Below are 23,240 nucleotides of genomic sequence, written 5' to 3'. Positions count from 1 at the left end.
CCCCCCTCCTTTTTGTTTTTAAAGGTCTTATGAATTCCCTCCCCCTTCTCCCCTCCCTTTTTTTGTTCTCCCCACTCCCCTGCTCCCCTTGGTTTATCCCTTCTAACTTCCTCAGAAGGGTAAGATAAGAGTTTTATTTCCCAATGGATAGTATAGCTACTCTTCCCTCTCCGGGTTGATTACACTGAGAGTCAGTACTTTTTAATGTGAGTGAATGACCACAGCCGTTACTAGTATTTAAGTGGTTTAAGTGTGGCAAAATGTTGATAAGGGAAGATTTTAGGACCTAGTGAACAATACTTTAATATTTTGGGTTGATGCAAACTGGTGGACAAGGGTGAACAGCCTCAGGAATTACCAGGGTCCGTATTTGCTCTTATTTTTTGTTAAGTAGCAATATCTTTATACTTACCAAAAGAGGACTTTTTTTCAGCTTTATTTTAAAATCTCATATTCATTGACCATAGTAAACAGAATTCATTAATCTTTGTCTTATTTATTATTATTGTTTTACCATTTTCAAGTTTGCTAATTGGTTTATTTTTTTAAAAGGAAAGTCTTTTATAGTATTGACATTTATAGCAAAAAATAGTGAGAGAAAAATGTTAATTTCTTGATGAATTATTAGGTATGTTTTGTCTCTTTAAATTTCTTGTTTTTATTATCACATAAGGCAAGGAGATAAGCTAGTACATGTTAAAGATCTTCCCAGAATCAAAGAATTTGAGAGTTGGAAAGGACCTCAGGGACCAACTGAAAAGTATATCCAACTTTTGTTTGAGGACCTCTGGCAAGGGGAAACATATCAACTCTTGAGGCAGCCCATTCTACTTTTGGATAATAACTTCTATGAATTGCTTCTGATTTGGCCCTCTGGGATGAAGTAGTATGAAAGTGTTCCTTTTTCTGTGTACTAGAAATGAAATATTTGTAGACAACTACGCTATATTCTTTTCTTTTTTTAAATCTTTATTTTATTCCAAGAACAAATTTACATGTAAGTTTTCCAAAGTTTCATGGTTCATGTTATTTCCCTCCCCTCTTTTCTTCTCCCTCCCAGAGTTGATAAACAATTCCACTGGGTTATACTTGTTTTATCACTCAAAACATATTTCCATATTATTCATTTTTGTAAGAGCATAATCTTATAAAACCAAATCATATGCCCAAATAAACAAGTGATAAATCATATTTTTCATCTGCATTTATGCTCCAACAGTTCTTTCACTAGACGTGAATAGCATTCTTTCTCAAAAGTCCCACAGAATTGTCCTGGATCATTGTATTGCCGTTAGTAGCAGAGTCTATCACATTTGATTGTCCCACAATATTCCAGTTCTTTGTATAATATTTTCCTCGTTCAGCTTATTTCGCTCTGAATCAGTTCACATAGGTTTTTTTCAGTTCTTTCTGAAATCATCCCTTATAGCACAATAGTATTCCATTACTATCATATGCCACAATTTGTTCATCCATTTGATAATTGAGAGACATTCCTTTCATTTCCAATTCTTTGCCACCACAAAAAGTGTAGCTATTCATATTTTTGTTCATATAGGTCCTTCCCATTTTTTATTTTTTATCTCTTTGGATACAGACCCAGTAGTGGTATTGCTGGATCAAAAGGTATGCATTTTTTTCAAAGCCCTTTGGGCATAATTCCAAATTGTCTTCCAGAATAGTTGGATCAATTCACAACTCCATCAGTAATGCATTAGTGTCTACTTTTTGCCACATCCCCTTCAACATTAATCATTTTCCTTTACTGTCATATTGCCTAATCGGCTATGTAGTTATATATAGTTGTTTTTAATTTGCATTTCTCTAATCAAGAGTGATTTAGAACATTTTTTCATATAATTATTGATATCTTTGAATTCTTCATCAGAAAACTGCCCATTCATATCCTTTGGCCATTTATCAATTGGGAAATGACTTGGTTTCTTATAAATTTGACTTAGTTCTTTATATTTGAGAAGTTAGACCTTTATCAGAGAAATTTGTTTTAAAATTCCTCCCCAACCCCCCATTTGTTGCTTCCCTTCTTATCTTGGTTGCATTGGTTTTGTTTGTACAAAAACTTCTAAATTTAATATAATTAAAATGATTTATTTTACATCTTATAACATTCTCTATCTTGTTTGGTTTTAAATTTTTCCCTTCTCCATAGCTATGACAGATAAACTATTCTATGTTTGCCTCATTTACTTATAATATCACTCTTTATGTTTAAATCATATACTCATCTTGACCTTATCTTGGAATAGGGTGTGAGATATTGTCCTAAATCTAATTTTTGCCATACTGTTCTCCAATTTTCCTAGCAGTTTTTGTCAAATGGTGAATTCTTCATCCAAAAGCTAGGATCTTTTGGCTTATCACACACTAGATTGCTGAGATAATTTACCCCTAGTATATTTCATTTATCTACCCTTCTATCTCTTAGCCAGTACCAGATTGTTTTGATGATTACTGCTTTATGTTACAGTTTCAGATCTGGTACTGCTAGGCTACCATTTATCACATTATTTTTTCATTAGTTCCCTTGATATTCCTGACCTTTTGCTCTTCCAGATGAATCTTGTTATTATTTTTTTTAGTTCTATAAAATAGTTTTTTGGTAGTTTGATAGGTATGGCACTGAATAAGTAAATTTATTTAGGTAAGATTGTCATTTTTATTATATTAGCTCAGCCTACCCATGAGCAATTAATGTTTTTTCAGTTGTTTAGATCTAATTTTATTTATGTGAAAAGTGTTTTGTAATCGTGTTACTATAATTCCTGTGTTTCTTTTGGCAGATAGATTTCCAAATATTTATATTGTCTAGAGCAGGGGTCAGCAAGGTATGGCTCTCGAGCCATATCTGGCTTTTGAGGGCCAGATATGGCTCTTTCTGCAGGAACCATAAAGTCAATTTTTTTTCAGGTGCTGTTACAGGAGCGTGCACTGTGAGCACTGTATGGCTCTCAATCCACTGAGCTACCCAGCTGCCCCCAATGGATTATTTATGGCGTTTATGGCTCTCATGGCCAAGAAGGTTGCAGACCCCAGGTCTAGAGGGGAATTGGAATTTTGCTTTCTAACTCTTGTTGCTGATTTTTGTTGGTAATATATAGAAATGCTGATGATTTATGTGGATTTATTTTGTATCCTGCAATTTTGCTAAAGTTATTAATTATTTCAATTATCTTTTTAATTGATTTTCTAGAATTCTTCAAGTATAACATCATCTGCAAAGAGTGATAGTTTAGTTTCTTTATTGCCTACTTTAATTCCTTCAGTTTCTTTTTTTTCTATAATTGCTAGTTAGTGTTTCTAATGCAGTATTAAATAATAGTGTTGATAATGGATAATTGCTTCACTACTGATCTTATTGGGAAGGCTTCTAACTTATCCCCATTGCAGATGATACTTGTTGTTCATTTTAAAGAAATACAACTTCTTATTTTGAGGAAAGGCTCTTTTCCTATGCTTTCCAGTGTTTTCAGTAGTAATGGGTGTTGTATGTTGTCAAAGGCGTTTTCTGCATATTTTAAGGTTATCATATGATTTCTCATATGATTTCTTTTAGTGTGATTAATGATATGGTGGTTTTCCTATACCAACCTTGCGTTCTTGGTATAAGTCCCACCTGGTCCTGGTGAATGATCCTTGTAATATAGTACTGTAGTCTGTAAAGGGTAAAATTTGAAAGGTTGGACTAAATTTGTAAGAGTGTGGTCACCAGGAATTATTACTCAATTCCAAATGACTTTTTATGGTAGTTTATTTATAAAAGGAGAAAGATTGAAAGTAAGAAAATCAGAGAGTAGATATTTACTCCAGCCTGGTTCAAACCAGGCAGGGCTTAAGAGGCAAAAGCAAGGGGGGCCCAGAGGTAAATTAAACAAGAGTTTTAACCACAAAGCCTCCTCCAAGATGAGGGGCCTCTCTGGAGGCTAGTACCTCCAGAACAAGCCAGGAAAAGGAGTCAGCCTTTTTCACTCAGGTGGTAGTTCTAAGGAAAAATAGAAAAGCAGTCCAAGATCCTCAGCAAGAGCTCCTCCTCTAGGGTCAAGTTGAAGGTGAAAGACCTCACAGGAAGTTCTTGCCACTTTAAAAAAGATCATTTCATTCATCACTTCCTGTGCCTTCTCCCCACTTTTACGTGGATCAATTATAGCTAAAGTTTTCCTTAGGACTTCACAGGGGGCAGTCAGTAGATTCTGATTCATCACCCACTATCGCACACATGGGTCACAGACTTCCCCCACTTAAAGGATAAGTGAGGTATATATGCTTCTGCTGATTAAATCTAAAAATGGGCAGGGGAGAGATTATTTGGGAGACTGGTCTCCCCAGTTGATCATTTGACATAATCATCTTGTATCTCTAAAAATCTTCTAGCTACAGGTGCATACAAAATTGCATCTTCTAAGACAGGGGTCGGCAACCTTTTTGGCCATGAGAGCCACATTTTTTAAAATGTAATTTCATGAGAGCCGTACAGTGCTCACAGTGCGTGCTCCTGTAACAATGTGCGCTCCTGTAACAATGTGTGCTCCTATAACAGCGCCTGAAAAAAAATTGACTTTATGGCTCCTGCAGAAAGAGCAATACGTTGCCGACCCCTGTTCTAAGAGGATACTACAATACTTAGAGATAAGAGGAAAATAGAAGAGAGAGAAAACAAAACCAATGTTTTGCTTGGTGCATTGACAAAAAGCTAATTAGAGGGCAGTCCCCAAGGAGTTAGCAAGTTTATTTCCCTAAAACTTTTCTCAAACAAAATTTTAAATTGTGGATTTTATGAAAATATATACAGTCTCCTCTGAGGAGGATGTTGACAAAAACCCAGATCAGCTCAGGATACATGGGTGTATGAGTCAATTATCAAAAGAAAAATCAAAAACATAAAAGAAAAACAAATAGAAGAGAAAAAAAATTCAAAATCAGAATCAAAATATCAAAAATCTATGTATATAAAAATTTCTGAGTAAACAAGACTAAATTCCTAACAGGCCATTGTATTATGGTCCAATCAAAGCAATTTCTGTCCCACTAGTGTGTAGGACAAAATGCAGCAATATTGTACTTACTCACTGGCAGCAAAAACTACAGGAAGTTGCCATACTATATGAGAGATAAAAGGACTAGATTTTTGTGTGATAGGGAAGTATTATTCCCTGGTCTTGTTACAAATAACTCAAAGGCACTTTTGTAATTGTATTTTCTCCAGTCCAGTCATATGGGGATTTACAAATAAAGAGTATGTAACAGCATATATAGCTAATTGTCAAAACACAGTAACTTAATGTGATATAGTGTAACAGAACTTAACAAACAAAATAAAATCTTAAAACAAGCAATCAGCAAATACAATATATGTGACAGGATACAGGCACTGAATTCGAGTTCTTTTTTTCTAATACCGATACAGAGACTTCATAAAACAATGGAGTCTGAAAAGGCTTATAACCTATCCCCAGACTCTTTAAAGTTCCTTCCCCTCCCCAGGATATTATCCATTTAGGTTCCTTTTTTGATCCTCTGGGATCTCCCATAGTGAGAGAATTCCACACTTAACATAGTGTGGAGGGATCCCATATTGGATGTACTGTAGAGACTGGGCAGGCCAGAATGGCAAAGGAAGGTGTAGGGAGATGAATCTCTCCCTGAATCTCGGGCAAACTAATTGCAAGGACTAGTGCACCCAGGAATGGTAGGAAGAAAATACATCCTAAAACTAGGAGCTGTTTCAGATAGGTAATGCATTGCTTTTTCATAGAGTGAGCCATGCTTGCAATTCAACTTCCTGTTTGGAAGAGTAACCCTTCTTCCTTTCCTCCTAGGGGTAAAACGCCAGGGAGTAGCTTGCTTCCCTTGCCTCTTGGACAGGGAGTAAGAAGGACTGCCTAAGGGAAATACACCTGGGCTTCCAAGGCAAGCAGCGAGCAAGCACTCAGCTGTTGACAATATAAGGCGAAGAGGGATTTTATACTTTCTAAGCTTGCTTGGAGAGTGGCTCCAAGGACTTCCAAATTGTCAGCAGCAGCAACAGCAATCAGTAGCAGTAGTAATAGGACCGGGAGCAGCAGGAGGAGGTAACTGGGACCACACAGGGAGTTAGCAGTAGGAGGCAGGATCACCAGCAAAAGGCAGCAGCTCTGAAGAGAGTTTGGGGTGGTGGTGGCGGCAGGGGGGTAGTGGGGAAGCCATGAAAGGAGAAACGCCATTTCTTTTCAAACTAATCTACTCAGAGAGAATTAGGGGTTTCTAAACCCTACTTCTGGTTGCCATGAATGTAAAATTAACATTAATGTACAATAGTTGAAGCATTATATTTATGAAGTTTATTATCTGACAAAATAGAACCATGTGACTAAGTTTTCCTACCTGCCCAAAATGCCAACTCTGCCAAAGCCACCAACGGGAAGGAAAAGAGAGCTAGACATGGAACTTCACCCAATTTATATCCTGTCTATGTCAACTTGTGATGACAGGAAGTGAGTAGGGTGCTGGGAATAGTAGTTTTGCTGGGGATCATAGTTTTTAGGGTAACAGATTCAAATTACCCAAGTCTCTTTGCTCATATTTTATTTAAGATTTTTGCATCTCAGTTCATTAAGGAGAGTGGTCTGCATTTTTTTTTCTGTATTTTTGGTCTTCCTGACTTAGGTATCAGGATCATATTTGTGTCATAAAAAGAATTTGGTAGGGCTCCTTCATTGCTTATTTTGCCAAATTGTATATCATTAGAATTTATTGTTCTTTAAACGTTTGATAGAATTCACTTGTAAATCAACCTGGCCCTGGAGCTTTTGTCTTGGAGAGTTCCTTGATGGCTGTTTACCAACCATTACTTTCTATAATCTTTTCTAGATTTTTCCCAGAAATTGAAACCAAACTTGGTGATAGTTTGCTTCTCAATTTTCTTCCCTTTTTTGAAATTTAAGATGTTTGACTTTCTCCCATTTTATGGCAACTTTTCTATTTCCTATGATCTTTTGGATATTATTGACAGTGTTTCAGCCATCACTATAGCTAATTCTTTTAAGAAATTCATGTGACTAATGATTTGTATTCATCAAGGGTATTTTTTTACCATCTGTTTAGGTTGGATCTTAATTCTATGTTCGTCATTTTAATTTTTTTCCTTTATTACACAGATATCATTCTTCTTTGAATAGGAAACATAAAAATCATAATTTATCAACTTTGTGGGCTCTCTGTTGACAATTACTATTGTCCTAAGCATCTCAGATCAGACAATCCACCTCTTCCTTGACCATTCTTTTCCTCATAGTATAAATAAAAATTACTTTGTTGTCCTTAGCTTCACTTGCCAGGTTTAGCTAATTCTGAACTTTTAGCTTTATTTTTATAAGACATTGACATGCATTATATTCATCCTTTATTACCTGCCCCTGCTTCCATTTCTTTTTTAAACCCAGGTATGTTGATGAGTTCTTTGCTCATTTTTATTGCTCTCCTCTGACAGTTTATATTTTTCTTCTTTATTGTAATTGCTCCCCTTTGTGTCTTTACAGTTATATTCTTCAACATTTGTTTCTAAAAAATTAGTTCTATTTCTTGTATTTTTCTAAATAGTAAGAGAATTGATATACAATTACAGTTTTTCGTTTTATTTATTTTGAAGAGTATAGCTAATGGATGTGTAGTACATAAGCCTTAAGGAATTACTGAGGCACAAAGCAATTACATGGTCATATTCTATGTGCCAGAGATTTCAAGTCTTGATTCCAAGCTCATTACTTTCTGTATGATACTAAACTGTCTCTACAATCACTCGATAAAAACTAAAATATTATTTTTGATTTTTTAAATCCATCATATGCAAGTTCCTTGAATATCACTGCATTCTTTTTTTCACTATTAATATTTATTTTTTAGAAAAGTTAACATGGTTACATAATTCATGCTCTTACTTTCCCCTTCACCTACTGAGACCCTCCCCCCCCCCCCCCCAACCATGGCTGATGCGTATTTCCACTGGTTTTAACATTTGTCATTGATCAAGACCTATTTCCAAATTGTTGATAGTTGCATTGGAGTGGTATTTTCGAGTCTACATCCCCAGTAATGTCCGCCTCAACCCATGTGTTCAAGCAGTTGTTTTTCTTCTGTTTCCACTTCTGTAGTTCTTCCTCTGAATGTGGGTAGCGTTCTTTTCCATAAGTCCCTCAGAATTGTCCTGGATCATTGCATTGCTGCTAGTACAAAAGTCCATTACATTCTATTTTACCACAGTGTATTGGTCTCTGTGTACAATGTTCTTCTGGCTCTGTTCCTTTCACTCTGTATCAATTCCTTGAGGTCTTTCCAGTTCACATGGAATTCCTCCAGTTTATTATTCCTTTGAGCACAATAGTATTCCATCACTAGCATATACCACAATTTGTTCAGCTATTCCTCAATTGAAATTCCCTCATTTTCCAGTTTTTTGCCACCACAAAAAGCACAGCTATAAATATTTTTGTACAAGTCTGTGATCTCTTTGGGGTACAAACCCAACAATGGTATGGCTGGATCAAAGGGCAGGCATTCTTTTATAGCCCTTTGAGCATAGTTCCAAATTGCCAGCCAGAATAGTTGGATCAGTTCACAACTCCACCAGCAATGCATTAATGTCCCAGTTTTGCCACATCCCCTCCAGCATTCATTACTCTCCCTTTTCATTTTAGCCAATCTGCTAGGTGTGAGGTGATACCTCAGAGTTGTTTTGATTTGCATTTCTCTAATTATTAGAAATTTAGAACATTTTCTCATGTGCTTATTGATATTTTTGATTTCTTTATCTGAAAATTGCCTATTCATGTCTCTTGCCCATTTATCAATTTGGGAATGGCTTGATTTTTTTATACAATTGCTTTAACTCCTTGTATATTTGAGTAATTAGACCCCTGTCAGAGATTTTTGTTATAAAGATTTTTTCCCAATTTGTTGTTTCCCTTCTGATTTTGGCTGCATTGTTTTTGTTTGTACAAAAGCTTTTTAGTTTTATATAATCAAAATAATTTATTTTACATTTTGTAATTTTCTCTAACTCTTGCTTGGTTTTAAAATTTTTCCTTTCCCAGAGATCTGTCAAGTAAACTATTCTATGTTCACTTAGCTTATTTATAGTTTCCCTCTTTTTATTCAAGTCATTCACCCATTCTGAATTTATCTTGGTGTAGGGTGTGAGATGTTGATCGAAACCTATTCTCTCCCATATTGTTTTCCAAATTTCCCAGCAGTTTTTGTCAAATAGTGGATTTTTGTCCTGAAAGTTGGGCTCTTTGGGTTTATCATACACTGTCTTGCTGATGTCACTTACCCCAAGTCTATTCCACTGATCCTCCCTTCTGTCTCTTAGCCAGTACCATACCATTTTGATGACTGCTGCTTTATAGTACAGTTTAATATCTGGTACTGCTAGGCCCCCTTCCTTCACATTTTTTTTTCATTATTTCCCTTGATATTCTTGATCTTTTGTTATTCCAGATGAACTTTGTTATAGTTTTTTCTAATTCAGTAAAAAAGTTTTTTGGTAGTTTGATAGGTATGGCACAAAATAGGTAAATTAATTTGGGTAGAATGGTCATTTTTATTATGTTAGCTCGTCCTACCCCTGAGCAATCAATATTTTTCCAGTTGTTTAGATCTAGTTTTATTTGTTTGGAAAGTGTTTTGCAGTTGTTTTCGTATAATTCCTGTGTTTTTTTTGGTAGATATATTCCTAAGTATATTATATTGTCTAGGGTGATTTTAAATGGTGTTTCTCTTCTACCTCTTGCTGTTGTGATGTGTTAGAAATATATAGAAATGCTGATGATTTATGTGCATTTATTTTGTATCCTGCAACTTTGCTAAAGTTGTTATTTCTACCAGCTTCTTAGTTGATTCTCTAGGATTTTTTAAGTAAACCATCATATCATCTGCAAAAAGTGATAGCTTAGTCTCCTCATTGCCTATTTTGATACCTTTAATTTCTTTTTCTTCTCTAATTGCTACTGCTAGTGTTTCTAGTACAATGTTAAATAATAGAGGAGATAATGGACATCCTTGTTTCACTCCTGATCTTATTGGAAAGGCTTCTAATTTGTCCCCATTGCATATGATGCTTGTTGATGGTTTTAGGTATATACTGTTATTTTTAGGAAAGGTCCTTCTATTCCTATACTTTCCAGTGTTTTCAATAGGAATGGGTGCTGTATTTTGTCAAAGGCTTTTTCAGCATCTATTGAGATGATCATGTGATTTTTGTTTGTTAGATTGTTGATATGGTCAATTATGTGGATGGTTTTCCTAATGTTGAACCATCCTTGCATTCCTGGTATAAATCCCACCTGATCTTGGTGGATGGTACTCTTGATCACTTGCTGGAGTCTCTTTGCTAATATTCTATTTAAAATTTTTGCATCTATGTTCATTAGGGAGATTGGTCTGTAGTTTTCTTTCTCTGTTTTTGATCTCCCTGGCTTTGGAATCAGTACCATATTTGTGTCATAAAAGGAATTTGGTAGGACTCCTTCTTTGCTTATTATATCAAATAATTTGTATAGTATTGGGATTAGTTGCTCTTTGAATGTCTTATAGAATTCATTTGTGAATCCATCAGGCCCTGGTGATTTTTTCTTAGGGAGTTCTTTGATGGCTTGTTCAAATTCTTTTTCTGATATGGGATTATTTCTTCTGCTGTTAATCTAGGCAGTTTATATTTTTGTAAATATTCATCCATATCTCCTAAATTGTTATATTTATTGCTATATAATTGGGCAAAATAGTTTTTAATGATTGCCTTAATTTACTCTTCATTAGAGGTGAGGTTTCCCTTTTCATCTTTGACACTGTCAATTTGGTTTTCTTCTTTCCTTTTTTTAATTAGATTGACTAGTACTTTGTCTATTTTATCTGTTTTTTTCAAAGTACCAGCTTCTAGTCTTATTTATTAATTCAATAGTTCTTTTACTTTCGATTTTATTAATTTCTCCCTTGATTTTTAGTATTTCTAATTTAGTTTCCATCTGGGGATTTTTAATTTGCTCGCTTTCTAATTTTTTGAGTTGCATGCCCAATTCATTAATCTCTGCCCTCCCTAATTTGTTAATATATGCACTCAAGGATATAAATTTCCCCCTTAGTACTGCCTTGGCCGCATCCCACAGAGTTTGGTAGGATGTCTCATCATTGTCATTTTCTTCAGTGAAATTATTGATTGTTTCTATGATTCCTTCTTTGACAAATTGGTTTTGGAGAATCATATTATTTAATTTCCAATTAGTTTTTGATTTGCCTGTCCAGGTGCCCTTACTAATTATTATTTTTATTGCATTATGATCTCAGAAGGTTACATTTATTATTTCTGCTCTTTTGTATTTGTTTGTAATGTTTCTATGCCCTATTACATGGTAATCTTTATGAATGTACCATGTGTAGCTGAAAAGAAAATGTATTCCTTTTTGTTCCTATTTATTTTTCTCCACATATCTATTAAATCTAATTTTTTTATGACTTTATTCATCTCTCTTACCTCTTTCTTATTTAGTTCTTGTTTGATTTATTGAGATCTGAAAGAGGGATATTTAGGTCTCCCACTAGTATTGTTTTACTATCTATTTCCTTCTTGAGATCTGCCAGTTTCTCCTTTATGAATCTGGTTGCTATGCTATTTGGTGCATACATGTTGAGCAATGTTATTTCCACATTGTCTATACTGCCTTTTATCACGATGTAATGACCCTCTCTGTCTTTTTTAATCATATCTATTTTTACTTTGGCTTTGCCAGAAATCATAATTGCCACTCCTGCCTTCTTTTTCTCATTTGATGCCCAAAGGATTTTGCTCAAGCCCTTTACCTTAAACCTTTGTATGTCTACCCACCTTATATGTGTTTCTTGTAGACAACATATGGTAGGATTTTGGTTTCTGATCCACTCTGCTATTTGCTTCCTTTTTATGGGCAAGTTCATCCCATTCACATTCAGAGTTATAATCATCAGTTGAGTATTTGCCGACATTTTGGTATCCTCCTCTAGTTCTACCCCTTCTTCTTACACTATTTCCTTTTAAACCAGTGGTTTGGTTTATGCCAGTAACCCTTGTCCCCTCCCTTGATTTACTTCCCTTTCTACACTCTCCCTTATTATTCCCCTCCCTTTATTTTTAAGGCCTAATGAATCCCTCCCCCTTCTTCTCCCCTTCCTTTATGACCTCCCCACTCCCTTGCTCAGCTTGGTTTTTCCCTTCTTACTTTCTTAGTAGGGTTGGATAGAGGTTTATATCCCAATGGATAAAGCTACTCTTCCCTCTCAGGGTTAATTACACTGAGAGTAAGGCTTAACTATTACCTCTTAATGCTCTCTTCCTCTCTTTCTTATAATAGTATTCATCCCTTCCCCTTCCCATGCCCCCTTTTTGTGTAATAGAATCTTATTTTTCTTATTCATTTCAGTTTCTCTCGGTGTCCTCTACTATTCACCTCCCTCTTTCCCACTCCCATATCATCTTAGACCATTTAGTATTCCAACCTCTCCCTATGAATAATTCTTCTACTTACTATGATAGTGAATACTATAATAGTGACTAGAGTTCCTTGCAGAGAATTATACATAACATTTCTCCACATAGGAATACCAATAATTAGATCATATTGAAGCCCTTAAAGAGGCAAATTTAAAAAATATGAGTTTTCTTTCCTTCCCGTTTGTTCATTATTTACCTTCTCATGTTTCTCTTGATTTTTTTGTTTGGATATTGAATTTTCTCTTCAGTCCTGGTCCTTTCTGTGCAAATACTTGGAAATCTTCTATCTTGTTGAATGCCCAAACTTTCCCCTGGAAGTATATAGTCAGTTTTGATGGGTACGTGATCCTTGGTTGTAAACCCAGTTCTCTTGCCTTTCTGAATATCATATTCCAAGCCTTGCGGTCTTTTAGTGTGGAGGCTGCCAGATCCTGTGTGATCCTGATTGGTGCTCCTTGATATCTGAATTGTCTCTTTCTGGCTCCTTGTAATAATTTTTCTTTTAGTTGGAAGCTCTTGAATTTGGCTATTATATTCCCGGGTGTTGTCTTTTCTGGGTCTAGTGTAGAGGGTGATCTATGAATCCTTTCAATATCTATATTGCCCTCTTGTTGTAGAACTTCAGGGCAATTTTGCTGAATAATTTCTTTTAGTATGGAGTCCAAATTTCTATTAATTTATGGTTTTTCAGGAAGACCAGTGATTCTCAGATTGTCTCTTCTAGACCTGTTTTCTTGGTCTGTCACTTTCTCATTGAGATATTTCATGTTTCTTTCTATTTTATCAGTCTTTTGACTTTATTTTATTTGTTCTTATTGTCTTGAGAGATCATTAGCTTCTAATTGCTCAATTCTAGCCTTTAGGGACTAGTTTTCCCTTTCAATCTGGCCATTTCTGGTGTTCAATTTGCTTCTCAGTTCATTTGATTCTGAGCTTCACTTTCCAATTGCAAAATTCTGCCTTTTAAACTGTTATTTTCTTGCCAGATCTCTTCCATCTTTTTCATCACCTCAGATTTGAACTCTTCAATAGCTTATGTCCAGTTTTCATTATTTTGGGAAGGTTTGGATGTGATTACTTGTTTGTTGTCCTCTGCTGTTTGCTCTGGTGTCTGGATTTTATCTGTGTAAAAGTTGTCAAGTGTTACAGATTTCTTCTTGATGATCTTTCCCTTTTTGGGTTCTTGTCTCTGGCTTGCCATTGTTAGCCTAGTGCCCTCTCAGGTTTATCCTCACACTTAGGGTCTGTCTGTGCTCTTTAGGCTCCTGAGGTCTCAGGTCTAGTTGTTCTCAGGGTAAAGCCTCCTGGTGGTCCCCTTGCTTGATCCTCTGCCTGAGGCTCCTTTAACAGTCTCAAAGTGCTGCTTCCACAGTTGTGCACCCCTCTGCACTGGGTCCCCACTCAAGGTCCTCGCCTGTACTCAAAATCCGAGTCCTCGCCTGCACTCAGGATTCGTGTCTGGGCTTGTGCCCGCGCCCGCACTCGTGTCTGAGCTCAGGGTCTGTGTTCGGGTTCTTTAACCTCTTGGAGTCTTAAGTCTTGCTGCTCTCAGGAGCAGGCCGTGGTGACCCTAGGTAGCTGCCAAAGACTTGAATGAGTTCCCCAAACTTGCTCTAACTCTTGTGTGATGGCTTTGGCACTGTAGGTGGAGTGGGGTGGGTGAGGGGGTTGCTCAGCTTGGGTTTTAGTGAGAGCTGTTTCACCCCTTTATAGCATGGAAATGCCCTGTTTCCATGTACCTCCAATGCTGAGCCCTGTTTTGGGGTCCCTTCGCTCTTCTGGATTTGTTTTTTTGTCTTCTTGAGGAGTCCTATATGTTTCTGTTAGGAGAGTTTAAGCAGCTGCTTTTTACTCTGCCACCATCTTAACCAGGAAGACTCCAACTGATCTGCTTCCTTTTTTTTTGACAGCAATTTTGCAGAACACTTTAGTTTGCTAATCATTTGTTCACACCTACTTTTAATGACTTGTTTTCTCTAATAAGAATATGATTTTTGTAAATCAGGCATGTAATATATTAAAATAACCAAAGGACATTTGGTGAATATTAAAAAAAACCAAAGCATTCATTAAAGGAAGGTAATAAAAAGGCAACCTGCTTTATTATACTTTACACTTAGAAAATTATAACAGTTTGTTATTCAAAGATAGGATTGTGTTGCCCTGTATGAGTGGATGAATTAACATTTATTAATTTCCATTTATGTATCAAGTAGTTTGTTGGGCTTTTAGGATACAAATAAAAATATGAAACAATCCCTGCTTTGAAGGAGGTTACATTCTATCAGCTGAGATAGTATGTACATCTAAAAAGTATGTACAGATTAAATATAACAAGAATAATTTCAAGATAGTTTCTTCCTTATTTAGCATTTATGGGGAATTCAGAACATATTCTCTTAGATATTCAGTTATCTCAGTCTTCTGGAATCTGTTATTGATTGATATTTTAAGTTTCTTTTGCTAGTTATTCCATGTCATGCTCCCTAACCATGAGAGTCCTCCAGCGCTCTTTCCTGAAAGGTCCTCTTCTTTTGTCTATTCTTTGTTATCTCACAACATTATCTCCCATCAGTTATCATCTCCATGCATATGATTCCCAGACCTTTTATAACTAGCCCTCATTTCTTTTTTGCCTGAGCCACAGTCCTGCCTTTTGGAAATCTCTAACTGAACATGCCTTACTGGATGAACTGGATTAACAGTTCAAATTCTTATCTGTCTGTCTGTCCTTCTCTCCTCCTTTCCTTCCTCCCTCCCTCCCTTCCTTTGTTCTCCTTCCCTCCCCTCTTCACTTTCTATCCTCTCTCCCTCTACCTTCTATCTGAGTATTCCTTTTAAGAGTGCTAAAAGCTAGTTAATCAGAGTTAAGTGATTTGTCCAGGTTCACACAGCTATGAAGTGTTTGAACTCAGTTTTCATTCCAGGTTGTTCTGACTCTAGGCTTGTGCTACCTAGCTGCCTTTGTCTTCCAAGTGTTTCAAATTCATCTTGTCCAAAAACAGAGCATTATCTTTCTCCCCATCTACCTCTTCCAACCTACCCCGCTTTCTAAATTCCTTTATTTGTTATCAATGGTGTTACTTTGTAGTCACTTTGCCTTATCCAGTTAATATCATCCTTGGTCTTTTTTTCTCCTCTAAGCTATTATATTTGTCTAATCTTGTCATTTTTGTCCTCAAATGTTTTGTATATATTCCATTCTGTTCAGTCTACCACCCTAGTTCATGTCCTCATTGCAATTTTCCTAGACTACTGATTTTTAAAAAAAAATTTTTTAATTGATCTGGCTCCTTGTCTCCACCCACTCCATTTCATCCTCCCCTCACTTGCCAAAGTGATTTTTCTAAAACATAGATCTGCCCATGTCATCCAATCTGTATTCAATAAACTTCAGTATCTCCCTGTTACCTTCAGTATTAAATATAAAATTCTGTTTTATTTACAACTCTTCATAACTTAGTCCCATTCTTCCCCTTTGAAGCTAATTATGCTTACTACTCTCCATGTACTATGATTCAGCTGCCCTGTTCTACTTCTTGTTCTCACTTGACTCTCTTTATCTATATATTTAAATTGGATGTCTCTCATCCTTGGAAAAGTTTACTTTTTCTCCTTTACCTTTTAGATTCTCTGGCTTCTTTCATCATTCAACTCAGATTTCACTTTATAGAAGATTTTTCACAGTTTCCTCCCTCATCTCTCTACCTACCCCCAGAGATCATTTTCCATCTATTCTGTGCTTATCTTGCATATACTTATTTATTGACATACTCTGTCTTTTGTCAGAGTATGTGTTCTTTAAGGCCAGAGCTGCTTTTGCCTTTTTTAGTATATGACATGTAATAATCTTTTTAACTGAATGAAAATCCAGTGAGTAGAGAGTTTATAGGATAGGCTGTTCAGCAATGACATGTGTAGCAAATTGGTTAAGAATTAAGAGGACTGAGGCTAGCAAATTTAGCAATTAAATTAATTTTGAAGAGAGCAATTTCAATTGAGTGTTAGGCTGCAAAGGGTATGAGTTATATAAGAATTGGAGGCAATGAATAAAAACAGCTTTTTCTAAGTTTTGACTGAGAAATGGAGGAGAGATGTGGAGTGATAGTTTGAGGGGATGATAGGATGTAGTGAAAGTTTTTAAAGGCTAGAGGAGACTTGAATATGCTTATTGACTGGAGAGAAGGAAACAGAAAATAGTCATTGAAGATTAGATAGTGAAGAGGATGCTTGAAGCAGACATCTTGGTGAAGATGAGATGGAATGGAAGCAAGGATTCATGGCACTCATAAGGGCTACTTCATTTACAGAGATTAGAAAATACAGATGAAAATGGGGATAAAGATAAAGACCTTTTATTAGAAACTGTTTTGTGATAGTTACAATCATTTTTCTAGTTCTTTATTGTTATATTTTTGAATATATTTATATATATTTATATACTTGTTTTTAGTGTTTATTGGAATTTTTATATTTTACTGCCTTTTGAGAAATATTATGGAACTTAAAATCATTGTCTATCTAATATCTGTAGCTGTTAACTTAATTTGTGGGCCTCTTATAATTTAAAAAACGGTGTTTAAAATATCTTAGATCCCTACACTTTGATAATAAAAGAGTAAGCATAAACAGGTTATCATAATCACTTTAATAGGCTCTCCTAATGTGGAAACATATTCCATCACTTAAGTCAGTATGCTGAGCACAAAAGTATCAACATGAATGTAATCTACAAATTTTCTGGTCATTTATCAAGAATAGTTAATGTGCTTTAACATATTTATCATGCATATTTCTTTTTTAAAAATAATTATACTTGCATGGTATGATGGAAGGAGAGCTAGTCTTGAGATTAGAAAGATCTAGATTCAATCCTGCCTCTAATATGTGCCATCTATGTGATTCTGGGCAAGTCATTTATCCTCTCAATTCTCCACAAAAATATCTTAAACTATCAGTTGTAAATAAGTTGCTGATCTAAATTGGGAGAAATATTCTTCTCTAGTTGTTCACTAAAGTGATAAAGACACAGGTCTACTAAAGAAAATATGCTTTATATTTTTGATGAAAGCTAATTTATTCTCATTCACATATGACAGACTATTTCATTGGCTAAAGATTTTTAAAGAAAGAGCTAAAGAATTCAATGACATACATATATAAAGTAAATTTATGCACAAAAGAGTGCCATGAATATACGTTTATGCCTCACTTACTGGTACTGATTTATTTCTTTGAAGTTTAAGGCAATTTAATCATATGTTTAATAGATTATGACAGCTTTCTATTTTCTTCTTTTCTTTCTTTCTTTTTTTTTTTTTTAAACCCTTGTACTTTGGTGTATTGTCTCATAGGTGGAATATTGGTAAGGATGGGCAATGGGGGTCAAGTGACTTGCCCAGGGTCACACAGCTGGGAAGTGTCTGAGGCAGGATTTGGACAGCTTTCTATTTTAAGAGACATTGCAAGTAAATCTTTTTGGAACACATAGCATCATTTGTAATGTGAATACTCTTAAGTTATTTGTAAGTTTAGATTTTCTGTTAATGGTAGCTTGAGAATTTTTGCATATTTCCAAAGTTCATTTGTAAGTCAGTTCAGAACTTAAAATACATTTTCCTAACCTAGTGCTTTAAATTATTAGGTTTAATAATATGCCTGAAATATGAACTAAAAAAACCCTGAAAGCATCATAAATATATTTACATATATTATTATCATCATTTCATTCAATATAACTAATATTTATAACATTTTTTCCATTGGAAAATGTATTCTGAATTTCAGCTTGAGATCTTCTCCCTTTCATGATTTGTAATGTCTTCTCTGGCAGGGATGTGGATGTAGAACTTTGTTATTTCTCTATACTAGATCAGAATTGGGTAATAAGGGGCAGTTTTTCCTACAAGATACTACTTCTGTTATAATGGCCATTTTTAAAGCAAAAATTGCTTGTTTTCATTTTTTTCTTCTTAATGAAAGCTTCCTAATGAAATGAAAATGTATTGTAGCAAATTTCTTTCCCTGCATAATTTAGTGCATTATAGAGAAAAATATTGTAGTTCCAGATGAATGTTTTAAATTTCTATTGTGAAACCTCTTTTATTATAATTATAGTTTTCATGTTAATAACCCTCCCCCCTTTCCATAGACTTGATGTTGCATTAAAAATGTAATTTCCAAATTTTAAAATTGTATTGGTTTTCAAAATACTTTTTGTTTAAAAAATTACAGACAGCAACTAGTAAAGTCCCATCTGAATATCTCATGGAAGACTTGGAAGAAGGTAAGGGCAAGTAAAATAAATTTCTGCTAATCTAGGCTTTTTTGGGGAGGGTCTTCATTATGACAGAGAAATTTATTTAGATATTTTATATCAGTAGAGAATATATTAGAAATTTTTTTCGGTTCAGACCATTGGAGTACATAATTTATAATGTAGAAACTCCTTCCATCAATGCAGTTTGTCTCTAACTTAAGAATTAAGAGAGTTGCCTGGAGCATTGGGATGTTAAATGATTTGCCTCTGGTTACATAGCCAATATTTGTCAGAAGTAGGAATTGAATCCATTTCTTCTGACTCAAAGGCCAACTATAACTATCACTACAGAAAATATTGAATAAATTTTATTCAATTAATATGGGCAATAGGAAAATTTCCAAAGGTTTTTTATGGAATAAAAGAGGTAGAAAAGAACTTGAGGTCATCTAAATTCCATATATCTGTGTCCTAAGTTTTAGAGCTAAATTTAAACCACATACATCTTAAAGTTTAATTTTCCAATTTTCTCTCTAGCCTAATCTATTATTTTCAAGAAGTTCTTCTTTATATAATAACTGCTTATATATTGATACAGTATTTTACAAAGTGCTTTGCTCACAGCAACTCAATGAGGTAGGTATTATAAGTATTATTTATCTCCATTTTCTAAAAGAGTAAATCAGAGCCCAGAAAAGTTATTGGGGCCAAAATGAAGAAAGAACAACCAAAAAGCTATTAGACATTTGAGACATTTTGACTGCTTGTTCTTTTTCTTGGCACCATTTTCTTTAATCTTTGCATTTACATTCCATTTCGGTTGGCCTAGATTTGGAACTTTTATATAACATATAAATATATGTGTAACACATAAATAAATCCTAGGTAATCCTAGGTAACATCAACTTCCAGTATTGAGATTACTTATCTCTTTGTATGTGAAACTTTTCCCTTTCAGAAAGAACTTTCTGTAAAAAAAAGTATTGAATACTTAATTTATCTCAGGTATCCTAACATTTTTCTTTCATGATAACTAAAGGATATAATATCTAAGATGAGGCTTTGAATTAGATATATAAATCAGTTAGTTTGTAGGACAGAAAGCTAATAAAATGATTCGATTTCTATTGTAGCCACTCCAATGCTACTCCAAGTTACTTTATATTGAATGGCTTAACTCTGTTAACCTTAAATATGTTTTCAGGGAGGAGAGTTATTTCATATCATATTTTCGTTTCATCTAGAATAGTGATCTTAGAAGAAATAATCATTTTTTTAAAAAAATTAAAATGTTGAAACCATTAGCAAGCACATAATAAAAAATACATATCCTGATTATTCTCCAGGTTCTCCGAATGGCTGGCATTTCCGCCCTCCACCTAGAGGAATCACCAGCAGTGAGGAGTATACTTTGTGTAAAAGGTAAAATGACAATTACTTTTATTAAAAAAAAAATCAATCTCATGTTTAGATCTTTCCCCTTTTTTTTTTTGAAAGTCCATATAAATTATGTGACTCTTAAATTGTATGCAAATCACTTGGCTTCTCAGTGCCAGATCTGGAGTGCTAGGTGACTGGCCCTCAAACAACGAGTGGAGTATTAAGGTCAGTGGAGATTTAAGCCAATGGCAGAAGTTGCTGATCTGCTTTGGTCAAGTTTTATATCCAAATTTTTTTGACCATGACCCTGTGTCATTAAAAAGAATTTTGAACTTTCTCTTCCAATATGTCTATATTTACTTATTTGTTAATTGTATACAAATAGTATTATGCTAATTCTTTTTAGAAATTTTATATAAAAATACAGATTTAAATAAAGATGAGGTAGAGGTAAAATAATATTTGATCCTAGAGTCATTATGGAGCCAGTGGAATTTATTGAGTAGTGGAGAATCACATAATAAGACCTGCACCTTTAGCAGAACCATTTTGGCAACTGTTTGGAGTAGGTAGACACTTGAAACAGGAAGACCAATTAGGAGAATATTGCAATAATCCCGATGAGGTGATGAGGGGCTTTGATGGTGGTGTTACAAATAACGAGAAATAGGAAAGACGCAAGAGATATTATGGAGGTAAAACATTTGGCAACTGATGGATATTTGGGATGAGTGAGATTGAGAAGTTGAGGATGATAAGATTTTGAACTTGAGTGACTGGAATGGTATTGTTGCCCTTGATAGAAATAGGAAAATGTTTAGTAAGGGTGGGAGGATAAATAATATAATAAGATGTAGATCACAACTCATCCATAGCCATCTTACCCAAAATGAAGTTGGGGTGAAGAGTCTGGCTCTTACTGGTCACATTGTCTTAGAGGCTGAGATCTCTAAGGTGCCTGCTGCCATCAGCTGATCTGTCGGGTAGATGTTTACTCTACTGGGTGAGTGGGAGTGGTGCACATTTTCTTAGTAGTTCTTATATAACTCCTACAGTTGATGCTTGGATAGTGGTTATAACTTTGGGAGCATATATCTGGCTCACATGGGAAAGGTTGAAATCTTAATTATTGTTGGGAGGGAGGAGGATAGAGAGTGTTGGTGGACCATTGCCCTATGCCATTAAAATTACAGGTCTGATTTAAAAAAAAATGTAAATTAGTAATACTATTTTCAAGAAAGTTCTAAATAAATCTTCTAGAGAAGAAGCCACGAATAACATTTGAATAAAAAGGAGAATTGTATCATTACAGATTTGAAATAAGAGAATACCAAGGTCGTCGACATTCAGTAAAGTCAATGCCAAATTTTGTTATAGTCAAGGCTTACATAATATTTATTGTAGCCATATATTGTTTTCTTTTGGAAGTTTCATGTTTTTACAATGATCTTATAGCCAAAATGTCTAAGACATCTTAAATGCTAGTCTCTAATTTTAGATTACAACATTTTGATATATTTATGAATTCTGAAATAGGTAATAAAGTATGAAATTCACAGAACAATAATTCTTTTTGTATAATTTTTTGAAAAATTAATTTACTATAGTCATGTAGGTTTTTTGTGACCTTTTTTAAGATTAATTTTTCAATCAATAATCATTTCTCTTACCTCTTCTTCCCTCCCCCTCCAAAAACAAAATCCTTGTTAATAAATATTCAGTTGGGGGCAGCTGGGTAGCTCAGTGGATTGAGAGCCAGGCCTAGAGATGGGAGGTCCTAGGTTCAAATCTGACCTCAGACACTTCCCAGCTGTGTGACCCTGGGAAAGTCACTTGACCCCCATTGCCTACCCTTACCACTCTTCTGCCTTGGAGTCAATAAAGACAGAAGGTAAGGGTTTTAAGGAAAAAAAAAATTCAGTCAAGAAAACAATGCATGTCTACTTCTACGTAGTGAGTGTGTACCTATTTGTTAGGAGGTAGATAACATTCACCCCTTCGTGGTCGCCAAATTATAAATATGAAAAATGATAAAGGCTGGTATAAATATATAAATTAGTAATTTAATTAAAGCCATGCTGATAGATAAAGTTATTAGATCACGCGCTTGTAAGCATTCAAAACTGCCACCCTCGCCATTACTGTCTCCTGTTTCCTGTCTCGAGTCTGCTGGCCAAGAGAGAGAGAGCCTCCCTCCTAACCCAGGAGATTATAAACTCCTCTCTGTGTCAAGACGTAGGCCTCCCCACGCCCAAAAACCTGGAAACGGAAACCAGTTGGACCACGTTGGATCATGGGAAATGTAGTTTGATACATTTTCCAAATTTCACTTTTACAATTGTCACTCTGGAGTCATGCTTGATCATTGTACTGATCAGAGTTTTTGGCAGTCCTTGGAACTTATTGTCTTTTATACCATTGCTTTTATTGTATGTAACATATATATGCCCTGCCCCTCTCTCCCAGAACCATACTTGTTATGTCGGCCTCAGGTTTCCAGGATACCTTTGAGGTTGAAGGGGAAGGACTCCTTTTTACTTCTGCCATTGGCTTAAATCTCCACTGACCTTAATACTCCACTCGTTGTTTGAGGGCCAGTCACCTAGCACTCCAGTTCCATTTAACCTGAATAACTGGGTAATTTGTACAAAGTGATAATTACTTCAAAAATACAACCAGAACAGACATGCCAATATTTACCTCAGTACCTTGTTGGCATACTTTTCCTTATACCAACATAGTTTTTAGGTAGTATGCTCAAAGTGTAGTGCAGATCCTACATAGCATCGATCTACCCAGTTTGTGGGTATTGGTGACTTTATTGCTCGATGAATCTTTATTTTTGCTATAAGCATGGGTTCAAAAGGTCACTTCTAAAGATTGCTGCTTTATCCTTGAGGTATTATCTGTCATCAGTCTGGCCTGCTGGGATGCTGCAGCACCATCATAATGAACTTTCGAATACACTAGATTATGAGGCTCTACTCCTTTCACCAAGAAGGGAAAAGTAGGAAAAAAAGGCTCAGGACCAAGGCCTCTTTTCTTGAGGACCATATGACCTCAGAAGGGAGAACCAAAGTGAAGTAGCTA

At 35.2% G+C, this 23,240-nt stretch overlaps 1 protein-coding gene across 2 annotated transcripts in view; it reads left to right on the top strand.

The window, feature by feature from the left end:
* The window catches only part of HELZ (helicase with zinc finger), a 196,711-nt gene that overhangs the window by 27,928 nt on the left and 145,543 nt on the right, over positions 1-23,240 (top strand). For both annotated transcript variants that reach the window (XM_044673963.1, XM_044673964.1), the window contains exons 5-6: positions 18,746-18,797; positions 20,117-20,192. In XM_044673963.1, the coding sequence (XP_044529898.1) occupies positions 18,746-18,797; positions 20,117-20,192 (128 nt within the window). The remainder of the gene's footprint in view (positions 1-18,745; positions 18,798-20,116; positions 20,193-23,240) is intronic.

The sequence above is a fragment of the Gracilinanus agilis genome, chromosome 4, assembly GCF_016433145.1.
Source record: "Gracilinanus agilis isolate LMUSP501 chromosome 4, AgileGrace, whole genome shotgun sequence".
In the NCBI taxonomy this organism is placed as follows: Eukaryota; Metazoa; Chordata; class Mammalia; order Didelphimorphia; family Didelphidae; genus Gracilinanus; species Gracilinanus agilis.
The sequence above is the reverse complement of the archived record's forward strand: the minus strand, read 5'-3'. Positions and strand labels throughout refer to the sequence as shown.